Here is a 19,570-nt window from a genome sequence, read left to right as displayed (position 1 = left end):
CTCCAGCAGCAATAACCAGGTCTAGATTTAGCAAGGAACCCCTGAGAGACTCCTCTTTGTGGTACTACTAAGCTACTGTGTGAAGCTACAAGAAACTGCATATCCCACCAGAGAGCTGTGAAGTCAGAGCCTAGAAAGCACATGGAAGCACTGCAGACCCTGTCCCAGCGATTCTGAGACCTACTCCCACACTTTGGGAGCCCACCTTGCAGCACCAGTCAATCCAGTTGGTGAGCACAAGTTCATTGGCAGCCACATAAAGGAAGAAACAATGGGCAGCGTCCTGTAAGTCCCATCCTAGAGAGCAGGCTAAAGAGCTCAAACAAACTGAGCTTGTGTTTGGGAATAACAGAAGAGCCCAGGCAGCAGGGAGAACTGTCAGTGACAAGAGAAACATCTGTGCTAGAAAATACATTGCTATCAGCTTTTTCTAGAACAAATGAAAAATCAGAGACTTTCTACAGGGTGTGTACATTGTGTTTCCACTGGAGGCCAGAGGGGAGTGATGGTGGAGGGAGGGGGCTTGGACCCAATGACCCCTAGAGACCCCTTCCAACCTCAACCATTCTGTAATATATGAAAAAAAGAGAAATGTTAGAGGCCTTCGATATTCTGGAGTCCAAGCAATGATGGATTGATGGACTGCTCTATTCATTGGCTCTGCTGTGCTCTGCAGGCATGACAATGTCTTTGCCAACCTGGGAAGCCATGCCACACCACTTTAGTTTCTGTAGGGGTTCCTAGGTGGTACCTCTGGCACTGAACTCTCAAGGTTTTTGCTCTCAAACTGAGAAACCATTTATAGTTCATGCAGCCTGAACTAGAGATGTGAAACTCCAGGTTAGCTGATGCAAGGAAGTAATGTACTAACAGGCTGCAACAGGGGACTGTTCATTTGGGCAAGGTTGTGTTCAGCAGTGGGTCCCATCTATAGCACAGCTCTACCTCCCTTTCTGCACACTGAAATACAAATCCCAGGTCAGGTGGGCCAGATGTGTCTGCACGTAGGATCTCAGTGCAAAGAGGTACGGTGCAGTGCTACAAATGAGTAAACTGTTGACCTGGTGTGGTGGAAGCCAAGTGATTAAGGCTCCTGATTATTCTGTGGTAATGGAAGAAACAGGTCTGCCATCCAACAGGAGCAGCCCATACATAGGTAATGCTGGACCAGCAAGGATTAGGCAGAGACATTGACCATGATGGTAGGGCCATCCTGACTCATTGCCAAGGAGCATGAGTGCACTGGATGAGGAGGAATGGAAAAAATTGGGCGTCTAATAGGGAGCCATGGTGACACCTTCAAAGGTGTCATGGGAGGGACAGGTATCTGTTGTTTTACTAACCTCTTTGTAGTTGAAAACTCAGAAAGACATGACACCCATCGCTTTTTCAGACAGGAGTGACAGAACATCTTGGGTTTCTCCTCTCCCATCCTTCTTACTGACAGCAGAAGCAGGCCAGGCTGCTTCCTGAGCACTGGTGTGGCTGTGTCCTGGAGCCAGATAAGGTGAGATCCATTTGGATATACCTTTCCTAGGCACACAGACATGAAGTAGTCAGCTGGAACTTCCCAACAGTGTCAGCATCTTATTTGACCCAGCATCTAGTGCTGTGCACAGACTAATTCATCTTCTCAGAGCACTGAGATGTCTGCACAAAGGTATCGCATTCACTCTCTAGCCCTTACTGTGCTGCCAGGTATGTCTCCTCAGCAGTTTTCACCAGTGCCAAAGTATCTGGGTTTTCTCACTACCTGAGATCCTGCAGTTTCAACTATACCACACATATACCACAAAGTAGCTGAACACGTATTTCTCTTTAGGAAACACCAAGCAGAATTATGGTGCCTAGTGCTACTGGGGAGATAAGCTTCAAGCAGATACTCAGATTTTGCTGCTAACATTACAGACGATTTGATAGCTATTTCCAATGTAACAAGTATGTGAGACACCTAAGTTCACGTCCTCAACTGCTCAGAGCTGCAAAGTGGATAGCTCAGAAGTGGGCCAACTTTCTGAATTGAGGCTTGACTACAAGGAAATTAGAAATACTTGATTTGTAATGCACACAAATGGCTGTGGCTCACAGGCTGGATCAGTCGTGTTCTCCCATGCAGAGATACAGCAGTGAAACTAAATATGAATGCTGTAATTTTGTTCACATTGCATACCACACGTTTGACATACCACATCTGTTCATACAGTAGTTTATTCTCAGCTTCATTTAACAAGGTCAGGATATCTGCTTTCAAGCAGAAGGAATGGAGGAAGCCTGTCAAACACCTAGATTTTAAGGTCAGGACAAAATTGCTCAAACAGGATCATAGCAACAATAAGACTTGAACCCACAGTTTCTACTATGCTTAACTTAGAAAGAAAATTACTCTCATCTGAACATCAACATTTGGAGCATCTGAAGTTGCAGATATCTACTTTATTGACACTGGTACAGCAGCAGAGTGACAGAAAATGTTTATGTCCATAAGCAAATGGAAGAATACTTCCTACCAGTGTAGCTCTAGCTACTGCAAATCCACAGCTGCAAAGATACTTTGTGTAAGTTCTGGTTATCCCAGAGGAAGCTCATTTTTCACTTCCTAACACCACCTAGAAAGGTTTTGTTTAGCCTACCCATGTCAAAATGAGCCTTTTGGTCCCTAAAATCATTTGTCCCAATGCACCATCCAGCTAGGATGTGCAAGTGCAACCCACATCAATGTAGCAGTGTCTGTAACACTTAAGACCACACATCATCAAATGTCATGCTGTCGGACTGATGGGTTGAAATGGAGAAACATACCTGTTGGCTTTTCTGAAGTGCTACTTTACTGTTGCAGTGCTTAAACAACCCACACCCCCATCCTCTGGGACAAGGAGTATCCCAGCATTTCCAAAAATGAATGTAAAGCATGGAAGGGAGTAAAAGGATGTATTGATCCATTGGATCCATTAAAAGATTTAGGCATTACAATGCTTAATTTTTAGGCCTCCCAGAGCAGAATCCAGAACTCGTGCCAGGTGCCCAGGCTCCGTATATACTGCACAGGATCAGGCACCTCAAAGCAGGATCTAAAACTATAGCATATTGCAGAGAGTTGCCCGTAGTCAGCATGTTCAACCTGCCTTTACCTGGGGATACCCAATAGGAGATATCTGAAATCTTGCCCCTGTCTGTGCTTTCAATTCAATTAGAGATTCAGCATTCCCTCTATAAGGTAATCTCATGTCTAGAGACTTTGCTCAGAAACCTGGACTCAGCCTTCCAAGTGCTTCCCCTGGGGTCTCAGCAAGATACCCTGACAAGCACTGAGTAAAAGCCTTTTACTGGAGCATGGCATTAAGTGACTCGCTGAAAGTTGCACACCAGCCTCTGGCAGAACCAACATTGTTGAGTCTCAGGCCAGAGCCTCCAGGAGAAAGCATGTTCTCCATAGCATCTCTTCTAGAGTCAAAATGCTGTATGAGTAAGAGGATGCTGTGGGTAAGCAGAATGCAGTCTGGAGCCAAGGTTCTCCATTTCCTGGATACGTGCTCTAGGCACTAGTAATTTTTCCAAAACGTGGACTGAGGGTATTTTACCACCAACCACAAACTGAGCTACACTAGTGCAGTCAAAAAGTGTTACACCTGCTCAGATCACACTAGGAAAAATAGGCTCTAGATCTTGTACCAAATAGTCTTGGGTTGGAGATAGACAACTGCCCAGGAAGCTCAGCTAAGGACACAGTGCTGCTGTGTATTTCTCAATCAGAACATTAATTCTGCCTAAGGCTCACAGGAAGGTTGTTTCAGGAATGTTCAGAGTTAGGTTGGCTCTCATTATTTTCACTTTATGAGGCACTTTCTCAAATCTGAAATGAATGTGATGAAACTAGCCAGAAGGCTCACGCTTGGCACCAGAGCCTGAAATGACAGAGTCATAGAATCATAATATCACAGAATGGTTTGGGCTGGAAGGGACCTTCAAAGATCATCTAGTCCAAAACCCCTGCCATGGACATAGGACATCTTTCACTACATCAGGTTGCTCAAAGCCCCATCCAACCTGAGCTTGAACACTTCCAATGATGGGGCATCCACCACTTCTCTGGGCAACCTGTTCCAGTGTCTCACCACCCTCATCGTAAAATATTTCTTATATCCAACATAAACCTACCCTCTTTCAGTTTAAAACCATTGTCCTGTCACTACAGGTCCTGGTAAAAAGTCTTTCTCTGTCTTTCTTATAAGCCCCCTTTATATATTGAAAGGCCAGAAAAAGGTCTCCTCAGAGCCTTCTCCTCTTCAGACTGAACAACCCCAACTCTCTCAGCCTTTCTTCAAAGTCCCTTCCTTCCAGAACTGTCCTTTCTGAAGGATGGCTATACCCTCCGGCAAGGCACAAATCTACTGCATGACTTGCTTGAGCAAATGGTACAAACTGCACACCTGCCTCCTGCAATAAAGGCTTACCTTTGCAGAAGGGACTTCTTGGGTTTTAGCTCCGAGCTTGTTTACTTGACTCTTAGCAATATCTGCCCTTCCTCAGCCTCTTCTAGCTTATGCTGTGCTTTTCAGAATTTGGAGAGATTAGTATTGGCTTGTTCATCCTGAAATGGCAAAACAAAAGGAACTAAAAACCACCTGGCAACATGCTGGGGCAACAGAGCCAACTTTTAAACTGACAGTCCTAGAAAACAGTAAATAAGTATTTACTTCAGTTTAGTGACTCACAGCTTCCTCAGCTTGTCTTTTGTAGGAGTTGATTTTCACCTGCAGTTTATCTACATGATCTTGTAACCTCATCATGTTCTTCCTGTGTTCTTCATTCTGTGGAAAGAGAATGTGCAATTATATGTCCTTGGGTGACAAAACATCAGGAGAATTGCTTTCTGTTTATACCCACCTGGAAAGTAAGCTCTTTGACATGTTGTTCATATTTGCGGATGTTTTTCATAGCCTTTACAGACTGTTTACATTCTTCTTCCAGCTCAACTTCTAGCTCTCAGATCTGGTGAATCAATCAACAATTGGCTTGAGCCCTTGCACAGAACTCAGAGAAGAAAGGTTTCTTTGACACCCATGCTCAGTGCTGGTACCCACCCTGGCCTCCATCTTCAAGAGTTGTTTCTGGCCTTCCTTCAGTACCAACTGCTCGGCCTCATTCAGACAGTGCTGTAGGTCCTTCACCGTCGGGTCCAGGTTCTTCTTCATCCTCTCCATGTGGTGTTCTACTCTTTCTTCAGCTCTTCTGCTATCACGGCCACCTTGGAGGGGAGATGACACAAGAAACTGGAAGAATGTGAAAGAACAGTGCATGCTGTGCACCATCTGAGGATTTATTCCTGGTTCCTGCTGGCCATTCCTGCCACTGCATTTCCTGCTTCATTTTTTTCTGTGACATCGTAGTGGCAGAAACATGGTAGGAAATAGTAGGAAAAAGGATGGGAAAAAATCTGCCTTGCTGCACACGTGGAGCTTGGAACAACAGAAAGGGTTAACGCTCTATCCCACAGTATGGTCATTACTGTGACCTCCACTGACACCCAGGTGCCGTGGGGTAGAGCAGGAGCCACAACAAAGCTGGGAAGCAGGGCACGGCACAGCTGAAAGGCTTCTCTGCATAACGCATGTGGAGGGTAATGGAGTCTGCGTGCTGTGCCTTAGTGCGTGCCCTGTTATTCCCACAATAGCCTGAATGGCTAGTGTTACAAGGCAGAAAACAGTTTAAAACAATCTATGTTATTTAAGACAAAGCTAGGATATATTTTGCTCTCAAACACTTGATTCCTACACTATCAAATTAAGCATTTTGGTGAAATATTGAGTGACATTACTTACAAATAATGTAAAATTCAACACGTTGCTCTGGCAGCAAAATACCTGAAAAAGTCTAAATTGAAAAATGTGAGAATAAAATAATGTCATTAGAAATTTTATATACCTATAAAAATATATATGTATATATGTGTGTGTATAATTCATTGTAATGCTCTGTTTCTGTTTTATTCAAACAGAATACAAATGATCTAATTTTTTTTCATTTTCACGAGCAAGTGGAGAAGTCTTCCTTCTATTTTAACTCCAAATGATTTTTTTAAGTGTTAAGGTTTTGGTTTGATGCTATGCATCAAAAATTATTAGCCGGTTGGGTGCCATGATACACCAGCCCTATTGCCCGGCTGAGCTTCACTGACCTTGCACAGGAGGCTATAGCACCAATTTTGAATGGAAATTCACAATTCTCATTTGAAAAGTTGCTGCACTTCAATAGGATTTTGAAAAGATAAATATTTAAATACATTACACACTTTACTGGTTTCAATACTGCAGGAAATACTGCAGTTTCAATACTGCATTAAACACCTTTTATTAAATTGCTACAGTTACTAGCCTTGACCTGTTATTATTAATGCCAGGCAACTTTGAACACAGCACATTCACATATTTCTTCACAGCTCAGTCACACACACACATTCACCCATATCTCCCTAGTAGGGTGCAACACCTGGAAGGCCAACACCAGTTCTTTGCTCAGAAGCAGAGGATCATACTGACAGGCCAATGCATGGTCAGAAGGACTCTCGGGGGCTCCTGTTTTCATCACATGGTATGTATAATCCTGTAGTCTTTGCATACGGCAGCCACCACCCTCTTGGATGTGGTCCCAGTTATACAACCGGTTGTTGATGCTGGTGTTTGCCAGTGGCCTTGGGCTGATTTGGCAGGTCTTGGTGTTCTGAGTTTGGCATTTCTTGTGGATTCATCAGGACCACTAGCCTCCAGAGATTACCAGATTTTGGGAGACTTTCACATGCTATGCCCTCTTTGGTCTGCTGTTTCCTTGTAACTATATCTCCATCCACATACAGATGTGCCTATAGAGCTTGTACACACAAATTCATATAAATTGACATAAAAAGAGTTTTCATGACAGGTGTAGCCCTATGGCTCAGCTGCTAGAACAGTATATGCCAGCACTCCCTGATCTGCTATTGTGTAAAATCCCTAAAATTCAGAAGGTTAGTTTAAGCCAATTCAGTGGCATTTTAATTTGAGATGTCTGACCTTGCAGTCAACCAGACCAAGGAGCATTCACACTCATCACTCACACTGTTCCAAGAAGTCTGCGTGGGAGCAGTAACAAGCTTCACAAGGGTAGCACACGCACAGATACTGTACACACAGTGAACATGTGCACTCTCAGAGGAGAAAGTGCAGTTCTAACATGTTGCTCAAATCATTTGGGACTGTCCCAAATTCCCAGTCCCCCTGCATGGAATCAGCAAGCTATGTCACATCATTCCAGGAATTATATACCCAAGCAAATAATGCTTGCAGTTTGGCACATGAACTTTAAAGTGTCACTCATTAACTCATTTCCTTTAATTTATTTCTAATGTTGTCTGTGCCTGTACCAATGAGTCTGGAAGTAGAACACGCACTTTGGAAACAATTAGGTCTCACTCATGGTACATGTTAGAGGGTGTCTCTGCTACTGAAGGGAAAAAATATCCCCTCAGCAGATCTTTGTGCCTTCCTTACCGGACTCTGCCTCGAGCTGAGCTTTTTGTATCGCCATCTCATTCATATTTCTCTGGTTTTCCTCAAATTTGGCTTTCATATCCCTCATCTGGTCTTCCAGGGTACAATACATTTTTTCCAGATTAGCCTGAAAGAGAGTAAGAAAGTGGAATCTGTGTATACATGTTTGTATTGCATTAAATTCCCACCAGACAGAAATATTGCCAGTTCAAGTATTTCACTTATAAAGAAACACCTTGGACTTAGTAATTGTCTCTGTACTACTGGCCAAGTAATCAGTCTCCATCTTCAGCTCACTCTTCTCCTTCTCCAGCTTCTGCTTCACTCGTTGCAGGTTGTTGATCTGCTCCCCAAGCTCAGCTGTGCTGTCTGCGTGCTTCTTCCACAGGGCGGCAGCCGTGGCTTCGTGCTGCAGTGTGGCCTCCTCGAGGTCGTGACGCATCTTCTGGAATTCTGCCTCACGCTTCTTGTTAAGTTCAGTTTGAGCGGTGGTGGCTCCTCCAGCTTCTTCACGTCTTTCACTGATTTCCTCAAGTTCATTAGCCAGCTCATCACAATGCTTCTCTGCTTTTGCCCGCATTGCTTTCTCACTCATGGTCTCCTCTTCCAGCTCTGCAACACGGGCCTATATAATGAGGAAACAGCACATCAGGAATTAATAAGGGAACAGGTAATTCAATGCTTAGGTTAACGTGTAATTGTCATAGTAGAATCCCAATTCCATTGTTTTGGAGACTATAAGCAAAACAAAGTCCCTTTGAATTTTACTGGGTTGCCATTGTAGGCAAAGGCTTACCAACAGCAAAAGCCCTATGGATCAACTCATACTAACTTTAGATCACAGCTTTCTGTTGTGTGGAGAAAATTATTACAATGTACCAAAGTAATTACTGTGACTCGGTCAGAGATTTTATCAGTGACCAACTGCGGACAAACATTATTCATGCTACTACAGTTTAAACAAGCAAACAGTAATGATGAAGTAGTTACATAAAGTCTCTTGCCCTGCGATTCTCTGATCTTCTTCTGCAATTGAATAACTGAACTCTGCTGTTCCTCAATTTTATTTTGCATCTGGTTAAATTCAGTCTTTCCTGTGAAGGAAATGTTCTTTTAATAAAAAGAAAATATGTCTAGTTAAAAACAAATAGCAAATTTGTCACTAATTTTTTTTCTCATACTTCCTTAATTTTTCATCTAGATGTTGTTTATCATTCTCCACATCCAGTATGGTTTCCTGGGCAAGTCTGAAGTCTTCCTCAAGCTTTCTCTTTGCTCGTTCAAGATCCATACAAACTTTTCTTTCCCGTTCTAAAGATCCTTTAACCTGTAACATAAACATATATAAAGATGACTGATGGAACAACTGAAGAATCTGCCCCTTCTCTTTGTGTTGAACATGCTCACATGGTTCATTTGTTGCTCCAGCTTGATCCTGGCTTTGGTGAGGGTATTAACTTTGTCTTCCTCAATTTGCAGGTCATCCAGTGCCTGCTGATGGGCTTCTTGCAGGGCTGCCTTCTCCTTGTCTAACCTCACAATAGTCTCATCCAAACCTGTCATTTCTTCAGTTAGATTTTTAACCTACTGTAAGGCAAAATACTTGAAGGTCACTAATAATTTTGGCTTTTATATAGGCTAGTGATCACACAAAGGCAATAAACTTGTTGCTAGACTACCAAAGAGACTTAATTAGTTGCATTATATGGTCAAACTATACAATCTCTCTGCTTATCTATCAACCCTTCTAAGTCACAAAGCAATTCTGAATTTTCATTTGAATGCATTTTTGTATGCTTATGGGTTGGTTTTCCTGTACAATAGAGGTGATCAAATTTAACACCAGGCCCATAGATTTCCTCATACAACATCGTGTTACTGTTCAAGTTGACTGCACCTTTACATCCTATATATAGACAGAGCAACTATTATTAAACATGCAAATAGTAGAAATAAAAAGTACCTTGGTTTTTGTGGCATGCTTTTCCTTTTCAGCCTTGGCCAATGTCAACTCAAGGTCATCAATATCTTTCTTCAGCTCCGAGCATTCATCCTCCAGTTTCCTCTTTCTGGCTGCCAGATCAGCATTTATTTCCCCTTCATCCTCTAGTTTTTCCATTACCTCCTTTATTCTTGCTTCCAGCTGGAATTTTGCTTTGATCAGCTGGTCACATCCTTCTTCAGCATCAGCCAAATTTTCATTTTCCTTTTTACATAAAACAGAAATGTGTTTCATTGTCATACATTGGAACTGACACTTGCAGAAATCACCTGCTCATTATGCAATGGAACATGAAATAACAGAATTTCCATTCAGACCTTTCCTGAACACTCAGACAAACCTGATGTAATCTGAAGAGCCAAAAATGGTTTTAAATTACGTACAGTCTGTACTTGCAGCTGCAGGTCCTTTTTCTCTTGCACCAGAGTCACCATTTTTTCTTCCAGTTCTTTCCTCTTGGTTTCTGATTTAGACAGTTCTTCTTTCGTTCTCTCAAACTATTCCTTCATCGTGGCCATTTCTTTCTCATTTTCCACACTTTCTAAGAGGGGTTTTATCTTGAAGTACAACTTCTTCCAGGGCCAGTGCTTGACATTCATGAATGCTCGGGTTTTGTACTGGATGCAGAAGATGGACACTCTGAAATCAAACCAATTCATCAGTACTGTGAAAAAAGCATATCTTTGAGAAACCAGACCTTGCAGAACACACACACCTTCGCCCTAACATTCTTTTCAATTCAAGACTCCTGAGGTATCCCCTGCATAAAGCCTGTGTCTGCATGATCAGTTGTCCTAAGCAATCATCTCGCATCTCTTCCAGGACACCTAGCAAACCTGCCGTGAAGAACACCTGCAATCAAAGAACAGAAATCAGTCATTGCTGGGCTTCTATTTTAATGCAATGAATGACTTCTCAGTGTGTGGAAAAATTAAATGTTTACCTTAGTGTGTCCAAATTTGTACTGAGTATGATCTATCTCAATGGAAGACAGCAACTTTTCACACGCCTTCTTGCTATCAATAAACTGCCCTTCTGGAATGACACCAGCATTCAGAAGGCGGTATCTGACAAAATAAAGGAAAAAAGCTTAACTGTCGGTATCATTTTAGTGCACAGGATGCTACAAGAACAGCTGTCACTTTGAAGATACAGAGGAAGGCTGAGTCTGACTCACAGCTCCCACCTTAAATAGCAAACCAGTAAGAAGCAAGTCAGTTCAGTAGGTTCCCTGCATGTGTTACAGCCCTCACTGAGACTGAGGGCATGGACGGTCTGATCTCTGGACCTGACAGACTCTGCTCATCTGTGTCACAGTCATTTACACTAATCTAGGAAGCCAGCTCACTGGGCTAGCTGTAAATTCAAAAAATTAATGGATTTTAAAAACAGGGAGACTGCTGCAATTATCTAATCTGGTCTCCTGTATAACACAGGCACACAGTCCTCTCAGTGCCTTGTTCATCCAGCCCCCATCTTGTGATTAATCTAGTAAATATTTTTTAAAAAAAGAAATTTCAATCTTATTTGAAGCCGTCAAACCTTGAGTGTCCCAGGTAAGCTATTCACCCTCACTGTAGGAAAGGTATACTTCACTTCTACCTTGACAACATCCTTTTTCAGGTCCCACCCTTGGACTCTTGATTTGAGTCTGTCTTTTAGATTACAGTTTCCTGTGTATTCAGAAATCTTTACACCTGTAGGTTCTCTACACCACAAACAAATCACCCGTTAACATACAGTTTCATGAGTTAAATAGTTTGATTAAAATCTCTCACTGCACTTGAGTTCACATTTATCCTGTAGCTCTTTTCTGAACCATATCCAGTTTCTCACATTCCTCCTGAAGTATGTAAACCAGAATTAGACATAGTATCTAGCAATGGACTTCCTAATCCTACACTGAGAGATTATTCCACCCCCTATTCTTTTCAGTATGCCTCTGTTTACCCATACACAAATCTGCCCACCCACATCACTGCCTTAGGAAGCCTTCTTCAGTTAGTGCCCAAAATGCCACTTCTACCCTTTTCAATGTCCCTGCTCTCCAGGATACCCTCTTCAGTGCTGTAAGCATGATGTACTTTCTTTGTTCTTAGAGATCTGACCCTACATTTGCCTTTGTTCAAATACAACAAGCAGATGACCCCAGCTGGGTTGCCCTAAATTTAGCAACCTTTTAGAAATGTCTTATTTGCATGGCACTTCCTGAGTTAAAATTGTTTGGTTGGTTGGGGGTTTTTTTAATCTATAAATTAATGTAGCTAAGGTGCTATAGAAATGTTAGCATGTAGAAATGTTAGCCCTGTACAAAATGAGAGTGACATGTGGAACTAATTTAGATGTCCTGCTGAAGTCTGTTTTGTTAATGTAGCTACATTTGCCAGTCAAGCTTGTTATTTCATCAAAAGAGGGGTATCAGGTTTAACACAATTTCCTTTCAGTAAAACCATTCTAGTTAGAATTATTTAAACAACATTCTTCAAACTTCTACTAGATTGTGGTTAAATAAAGGATGTGGTATAGACCACGCTCCATATTTTTGGTGAAACATGCTTGTGTCAAATTTGAGAATTTAAGCAAAGTATACCCAAACATTCAGATGAACATGAATGAGGTGAAAATAGGTTTTGGCATACAGTCTTCAGGAAGGCATTTGGGTGGGCATTGCCCACACAGACCCTGCTATTAGGTATGTCTTCATGCTTTCCATAGTTGTTAAATATTAAAATAGTCTTTTCCTAAGAACTGTATCAACTTATTTAGCAAGACTCTTCTCTCAAATGAACTGGGTTCGATGCAAACACAAGAATGTTATTACAGACCTCTGTTTAAAATCCCCATATAATATCTTGTTAGGAAATCCTTTCCTGCAGATTTGAATGCCTTCCAGAACACTGTTACATCTCAGCTGGTGCAGAACAAGCTTGTGATCCATCAGGCCTATGACAGAGCAACATGGGAATATACTGATTTTTCTAGCATTGGTCAATTGGTCTTTCTGCCAATTTCTAATCTATGTTTTATGAATTACCTGGGGTCTTTGTTTCACTGGGAATGATACAACGCACAAAATGAAGATGAGTTGTTTGCAAGTTGGACATCAGCTTATTTAGATTTTCCTGTACAAAAGAGATTATTTGCAATCTCTATATTACTTCAAGAAATAATGCAAATATTCTCAATATAATTTGACTCTGATGAAAAATAAAAATTCAGAAGTTTTTCCTTACTCTTCTAGTGAATATTGTACAATTCTGTATAGGCATCAGCAAAATAAATAGCTACTAACAGTGGATACAATTGATAAACTTTCCTCCTGTCTTAAAATGAAAATGTGTCCTTAGTGGTTAGAAGCTAATCATAAGCACTATTAAACAGGACAAGGATAGAAAGAAATGAACGATATTCTGGGATACCAATAGCGGTCTTTCTTGATCAAATGAACTGTTGATCAAATGAATGAATGGGTTGATTTGTTTTTATTATTTAGATATATTAGTTATGTATATTTAAAAGAGAATTGAGCCACAAAATCAATGTTTGTCTATGACATCAGAAGTCATCTGCTCTGCAGGATAGTTTTTGTTGGCATTGCATTTCCTTAATCATCTTATGCCATAATGACATACTCTGAGTATGGCCCACGTCACAGCCAGGTGGATGCTGCACTCCTCATCCTGCCAGGAAGGGCTGAGCCTGTTCCTGGCCCCAGGATATAGATGTGTCACAGCAGAATTGAGGGGCTGCAACACATCATTTGTGTTGCCCACACTGACTGCAAGGTACTGGTTGCCACACAACGCCCTGTACTCAGAGAGACACATCCTGGAAGAAGCCAGTTACAGCCAAATATGGGAAGGATGCTGTTAGCACCAAAGGTCAAAGCCAAGCCAGCCTTTGGGCTGTCTTGAAACTGTGCAACCTGATCAAAGCACACGACTTCCCTTCTCCACCAGGTCCTATTGAACCTCATCTGCAAAGACAATTCAGATCAACCTTTACCAGATCCCAAAGGTAACTTTCCACAGTATCATATGGCAACAGAGAAAGTGGGAATGGTGAACAAGCGCAGACAGGTCTGACAGGACAGCCTTCTTGGCATTTTCTGCAGCTGGCCCATGCTGTGCCAGAGAACACACGTACCTGAAAGAGTACAGAGACAGTTTGGAAGGAAGAGCCCTTTTTCTTGGTTCCTTTCTTGTTAATACCACCACCTTCAGCTGGAAAATTAGATGACAGTCCAACTGAGGTACTGCTGTAGATCCCTTTGACAGCATTATAATTGTGCATCTAATACATAGAGCGCGAATACTGACTCAACACTGATTCAAGTCAGGTGATAGCTACAGTTGGAAACACCAGACAGGAGACATAATCCTCTGATCTTACCTTCATCTATGGAAGCAAAGGTGGCATAAAGATTGTATAAAATTTTCATAGATGATTTCTGATACAGCCCCACAACAATTTCATTCAGGGGGTCTTTGTTCTTCTCAAGCCAGCCAGAGACGTTGTAGTCCACTGTACCAGGAAGAAGTGGGCCTCAGCCTTGCCTTTGGCAGGCTTGGGCTTCTTGAAGTTGCTGGACTTGCCCAGATGCTGGTCATAGAGCTTGTTCTTGAAAGAGGTGTCAGTTGCCCTGGGGAACATGCACTCCTCTTCCAGGATGGAGAATATATCCATAGGCTGAATAGAAAAAAGGTGTTTTCAAATAAGATGAATTCAAGCTATAATAATATGGGGTGAAATAAATGCTAAAATTAAAGTACTGGAGGTATTTTATTGAGAACTAGCTTGGGAGGAGCAGGTAAGCAAGATTTTTTGTGAACAGCTGGCAAGATATTCAAAAGCATCAGATTTTCATAAATAGGATTTTGAACTACCCAGACATTGGCTGGAAAACAAAGAAAGCCAAGCAAAAACTGTGCAGTAACTTCTTGGAATACAGTAGTGACTTCTCCTTATCCAGAAGGAGCAAAAAGCAAGCAGACATGAGGCTTTCTAACATTTGAATTTAACTGAGAGGAACACCTGAGGAGGAACCAATATGCAAAGACAGAAGACAACTGGGGTAAATATGACAATGAAATGACAATTTATAGTGATGTGGAAGAAACAAAGACAGAACAGAGAAATAAAAGCAATGCCTTTTTAGAAGGCAGAATACATTTCCAGTCAGTGAATAATTAATGACAAGGGTTATGTCTAAAGGAAGGGAGGAGGTCAGGAGACCTGGAAGCTTCACAGAGTGTACTGAAGGCACTCAGTACAAACACTCTCGAGAACCCCTTCTGGATCTGATTTGTGTGATTGCACAAGCTGCATAAGAAACTCACCTTTTCTATAAGCTCAATGCAAGCAGCCAGGTCCATCCCAAAGTCAATGAATGTCCATTCAATTCCTTCCTTCTTGTACTCCTCCTACTCCAGCACGAACATGTGGTGGTTGAAGAACTGTTGCAGTTTCTCATTGGTGAAGTTGATGCACAGCTGCTCAAAGCTGTTGGACTAATATTTGTGTAAATGTGGTAATATTGTTAAACTGACTCAAATCAATTTATTTCATAGAGATGTCAAGGCAAGGTCAGCCAGACTATCCCTGAAGGGTTTTAATAATAGCGTAAAAGATATATCATGGGTGATACATAAAGATACATACAGAAAAGTTGTACTGTGCAGCACACGGTTGATGTAGCCTGCATTGGTGATGTTTTTAGGTGATCCTAATGTCACTAACTATAGATTCTGTGGGGAGGGAGACAGCAGCTTCATGGCTATGCTTCTGCTGTTTCTTTTCTCTTACAAAGTGGGTGATGGATCTACAGAGGCAGAAGCAGCTTCAGAGAGATTTGTCCTGTTCTTGAGGGCCGCATTGGGGTGAGCAGGAGGAAAGTCAAACAACAGGAAAAAAGCATTTAAAGACAGCCAGAAGTCTGAGAGTACTATGTAAAACCAAACCTCAAAAATCTCAAAGCCAGCAATGTCTAGGACCCCAATAAAGTCCTGTCTTGGCAGCTTAGTATCCAGTTGTTGGTTGATGTGCATCACCGTCCACAAGAAGAGTTTTTCATAGGCTGACTTGGAAATGGCATTCACTGCCTGGTGCAGCTGCAGGGAGATGGTTCGCACAGCTGTGTCAGGGCACTGCTAGCGCATCACCAGAATAAAATGCCCCTCCACCATGCACAGATACTGTCAGCCCACAAAGTGCACTAATAGCCTTAATGGTCCTGACCATCCTCAGCTGTGACCTGCACCCACTCCTGTCCCTTAGGGAGACGACGGTCCCTCCTTCTCCCTGACACTCACCTGATCCACTGTTTGGCCCTTCATGACATATTCATCTCCCACTTTCACCCGGGGATAGCACAAAGCTTTCAGCAAGTCTGCTGAGTTCAGGCCCATCAGGTACGCTGCTTCGTCAGCCTCTGTAAAACAAAACAAAAGCTGAAAGACTTTCTTCTTAGCTGGGACAGACAGAATGCATTGGAGCCAGCCAGAGCTCACTCTGAAACCTGGCAAACTGGTTGGCTTTACCCTATCCACAAAGCTTGACCAACATTCTTATTTACTTTTCCAAACAGCCTTGTAGGGCTGGCCCTCATGATTGAGTGCCTACAGCATCCCCAACAGGTGTGGCAAAACCAGTGAGTGCATTGGTGATGGGACAACAGAGTGTTTTTCCCTTTGAGACACCTCTCCATAATGTCACCCAAGCAGAACGAGTCTGGATGTGTTACCAGAAACTGGTGAACACTACAGTAACATGTCCCAGGCACAAGGTCCTTCAGCAGAGCCATCAGGAATAAAGTGGATGCAGAAAGTGACTCTGCAGGAGGTGGTAAAGTGAAGGTTGAACCTCCTTTTTATGTCCGTCAAGGAACAACTTCTCCTTTCCTGGAAGACTCCTTGGATTTCTAGTGAAAAATGGTATGAAAACAGTTGGAAATACATCTCTCCAAGCCATGAAGGTATTACCTTCCGTGCCATCCGGCTCTGCCTGCTCCTCACGTGGTTTCTGCTTGAACTTCATGTTCCCGTAGTGCAGGATTGCCCCTGTCAGTTTGTAAATCCCCATTCTCTCATCGGGGCTGAAGCCCAAAACGTCAGTGGCTGCCTGCATACCAGATAGATCAGCTGATTATAATGGTGGTGATGGTAAAAGTGATATTGTCTCTCCTTGCTAAATGTACTCACATCTGTGGCAACAAGCTCCTCCTGGTCATCAATGCTGGCCCAGAAATCTCCCCTTGGCTGATGAAGGGGTAGTCATATGGGTTGGTTGTGATGAGGAGCATCTCTGAAAGGCAAAACGAAGGACTGAGAGCCAGATCCTGGCAGTGAAAATGGAACGGCTCAGCAAGGTTTCACAGGCTCTTTTTCCTTCTGCATCCCCAAACTGTTGGTTTTCTATTAAGACACAAGAAAGACAGAGTAAAGCCATTCATTTGCCTTCCACTGGATGAGCAAAAAGTCCTGGGCAGGTTCTCAAGTCCTACCAGTTTTATATGCTGTGAACTGGGAGCTGAACATTCAGCACTGTCAGACAAGGAACAAGGGCCATCCAAAGAAACAGCTTCTAAGAAAGATACTTTTAGGTAAGACTCCTACGTGCTTATCCTCTTACATGACATATACTAATCTATCCTGAATGCCCCTTGCACCCACTGGGGTTGTGTGCTGGTGCACATACATAAGTAATACAAACATGTGTGTTTATCTCCATCTAATTGAGGCCAAAATTCACAATTCATTTTCAGTCTTGAATCCTATGGCAGAGTAAGAGCAAAAGTGAAGGTGTGCAGATGTGCAGCAGGGTTGTGCAGGACAGGAAGCCCTCCATACACTGAAGATAAATCTGTCTGTATCCTTCTACGGACATGCAGTCCCCTGGCACACAGCAGTCTCTCTGGGAAGGGAAGAGGGAGGCGGTAAACGTCGGGAGGGCACATAGTGGGAGGATGGGGTAGGAGCTCCACCTTGGAAAATGTTCTGTGGATAGTTGGGAGGGATGGGCAGAGTGGAGTGAGGATGAGTGCAGTAGTTGAGTGTCTGGCAAAAGGGTCTGGGACAGATGTGGGGCATGGGTAGGGTACGCCATGGCAGTGGGAAGGGGGAAAAGGGCTGGAGAGCATATACTGGAAACAGGGAAGAACTTTTGCCCACTTGATGAAGAGCTCAGATAGGTGGTTTGTAGGTCAGGATATCTGGCTATCCTGCATCCAGGGAATTTCTCACCTTTCCATTGAAGATTATTCACAGGATCTGGCCCATATAAATTGGACTTTCCACACCAGCAAGAACAGCAAGGTGTAAAGCAGAGTAAATTATCCACCCCCACACCTCACCTGCACACAGTTTGCATTAGAACTTACCCAGGGAAGATAAATTGGAGGTGGAGTAACCCCTAGTGCAACAATATTATTCAGAGATAAAAGTGCTGTGTACAGTTTCGGTAACCCAGTCATCATCAGTGCTGGAATGCGGATGACATAAATAAGCACACGATCAAAGCTTCAGTGCTTTGCACAGCCTGAGGCACCTGCTGAAAGGGGAAGCTGGGTGCTTGTTTTGCATGGTGCTAGGCCAGCAGGTGCCACTGGACCCTTCATCACTGAGCTGGCATATTTAGGGAAAAGTTTCCCATATTGTTTTTACTGTAAATGTCACCAGGTGATGGCTGTCCTTACCAAGCAGTTCAGGCTTCTTATTGGAAAGGATCTGGTAGAAGATGTGGTAGCTTCTCTCAGCTTTCAGCTGGAAGGTGACTCTTGACTCTTCCAGCAAGTCTGTAAGATGTATGCACATATAAATTTTTCAAGCTCTTCTTCACTTTATAGTAAAGCAGTAAGCCCACCTCATTTACTCACAGGTCTCGATGTCACCAGAGGCCAGTTTTACAGATGTACCAAAATGAATACAAATGAATTTACCCTGGCAAGGAGACAAAAGGTAGTGGTCAGTGCAGCATTCTCAGGGTAACATGTCAGAGTGTTTTTCTCACTTGAATCTCAGTGACAGCATCTCCAAATCAGTCTGAATTATCTTAGATATTCAAAGATAGATATAGGGGAACAGTTTGTTGCAGTCCAAGCAGCTATGAGCATGAAACAGCTGTAAACACATCAGCATCTGACAAACAACCAAGAAATTTGTCAGCAAGAACAATTCTCCCAGCCCAGTGGCTTCCAGTTGCAAGTAACAAGCAGGCAAACAGGATTAGAAATGCAGGAGGGTAGAGAGAAACACAACGACTCACAAAGAGCGAGGAGTTGTCATTTCTCACAGTCTTGGCATTCCTGAAGGCCTCCAGCAGCGGGTCAGTGCTGATGATTTGATCCTCCAGCATACCCTGCGAGAATATTTGAATAATTATTGTAAAACACCATGGGTTATGAGGAAAAAGGGACTATATTGTGGCTCGCCTGATTACATGTGCAACCATGTGCCCTTCATTTCAGCTGTACAGCGTTACTACAGCATCTTCTCGACTACAGCACCAAGAAATAGCACTGTGTATAAATGGTAAATAATTCATTTTTCTCTTATTCAGAATTTCTCCCATGGTCAGAGCTGTCACCTCTCAGCCAGGGACAGACTGGTCTGTGTGAAGAAACTGGAACTCCTGATTCTTCCTGGACACCAGTCCCTCAGACCTGGTTTCAGTCTCCGTAAAGCTACATCTGGGCAGTGACAGTGGCAGCTCTGGTGGCTTGTATTTGTGGTGGTCCTAACTGCATATCAGCCCCTGGTCTTACTGCCTTTTGAGAGAGTGGCTGAAGCTAATAAAAGATATTTCATATTTTGAGGCAAATGTTTGTCACCAGTGCTGTCCACAACCACAAACTGATAACATCCCAAACAGCCCCTCTGCCAAGCCTTTCTTCCTCACACCTTTATCCAGGACTCCTTCTTGGCTAGGTCCCCACTCGCTGCAATTGTTGCAAAGTACTGAATGACACGCGTCGTGTTCACAGTCTTCCATGCACAGGATTCTCCGCTGTCAAAAGAAAGCAGACAGCGAAGAATTATCTACCCACTTT

At 42.9% G+C, this 19,570-nt stretch overlaps 3 protein-coding genes across 3 annotated transcripts in view; all 3 read right to left on the bottom strand.

Annotated features, from left to right (window-relative positions):
• LOC140660588 (myosin heavy chain, skeletal muscle, adult-like) overlaps positions 1 to 4,990 on the bottom strand; it is a 40,447-nt gene extending 35,457 nt beyond the window's left edge. The window contains exons 1-3 of the mRNA XM_072881567.1: positions 4,885 to 4,990; positions 4,695 to 4,808; positions 4,452 to 4,588 (exon numbers count right to left, since the gene is read on the bottom strand). The gene's annotated coding sequence lies outside the window, so the exon portion shown is untranslated. The remainder of the gene's footprint in view (positions 1 to 4,451; positions 4,589 to 4,694; positions 4,809 to 4,884) is intronic.
• A 2,607-nt stretch (positions 4,991 to 7,597) lies between these two features.
• On the bottom strand, positions 7,598 to 8,821 carry LOC140660597 (myosin heavy chain, skeletal muscle-like). Its single transcript, XM_072881585.1, has 4 exons — positions 8,705 to 8,821; positions 8,514 to 8,617; positions 7,757 to 8,148; positions 7,598 to 7,650 (listed from the first exon to the last, which is right to left on the bottom strand). Exons 2-4 carry the CDS (start codon positions 8,595 to 8,597, stop codon positions 7,608 to 7,610), a joined length of 519 nt encoding a protein of 172 aa, XP_072737686.1. The 5' UTR covers positions 8,598 to 8,617; positions 8,705 to 8,821; the 3' UTR covers positions 7,598 to 7,607.
• Positions 8,822 to 9,504: 683 nt separating this feature from the next.
• On the bottom strand, positions 9,505 to 19,511 carry LOC140660554 (myosin-3-like; the record flags this gene model as incomplete). The annotated part of the gene is given in 16 exon segments (XM_072881532.1): positions 9,505 to 9,729; positions 9,909 to 10,164; positions 10,241 to 10,377; positions 10,469 to 10,592; positions 13,918 to 14,061; positions 14,064 to 14,214; positions 14,865 to 15,035; positions 15,486 to 15,635; positions 15,837 to 15,955; positions 16,506 to 16,644; positions 16,725 to 16,759; positions 16,762 to 16,827; positions 18,218 to 18,316; positions 18,398 to 18,461; positions 18,787 to 18,879; positions 19,422 to 19,511. Coding segments are annotated over 13 exon segments (1,335 nt in total), but the record flags the coding sequence as incomplete, so codon positions are not given.
• Between the last annotated feature and the right edge of the window lie 59 nt (positions 19,512 to 19,570).

Source organism: Ciconia boyciana, chromosome 16 (assembly GCF_034638445.1).
Source record: "Ciconia boyciana chromosome 16, ASM3463844v1, whole genome shotgun sequence".
Lineage (NCBI taxonomy): Eukaryota > Metazoa > Chordata > Aves > Ciconiiformes > Ciconiidae > Ciconia > Ciconia boyciana.
This window is presented reverse-complemented; position numbering and strand designations above follow the sequence as displayed.

Excerpts from the sequence above, each read along its gene's own strand:
- LOC140660597 (XM_072881585.1), bottom strand. The coding sequence starts at position 8,597 with ATGCAAAATAAAATTGAGGAACAGCAGAGTTCAGTTATTCAATTGCAG. Across the intron at positions 8,149-8,513 it reads CGCAGGGCAAGAGACTTTAT|GCCCGTGTTGCAGAGCTGGA; the intron begins GTAACTACTTCA and ends CTCATTATATAG. Across the intron at positions 7,651-7,756 it reads ACAATTACTAAGTCCAAGGT|GCTAATCTGGAAAAAATGTA; the intron begins GTTTCTTTATAA and ends ACTCTCTTTCAG.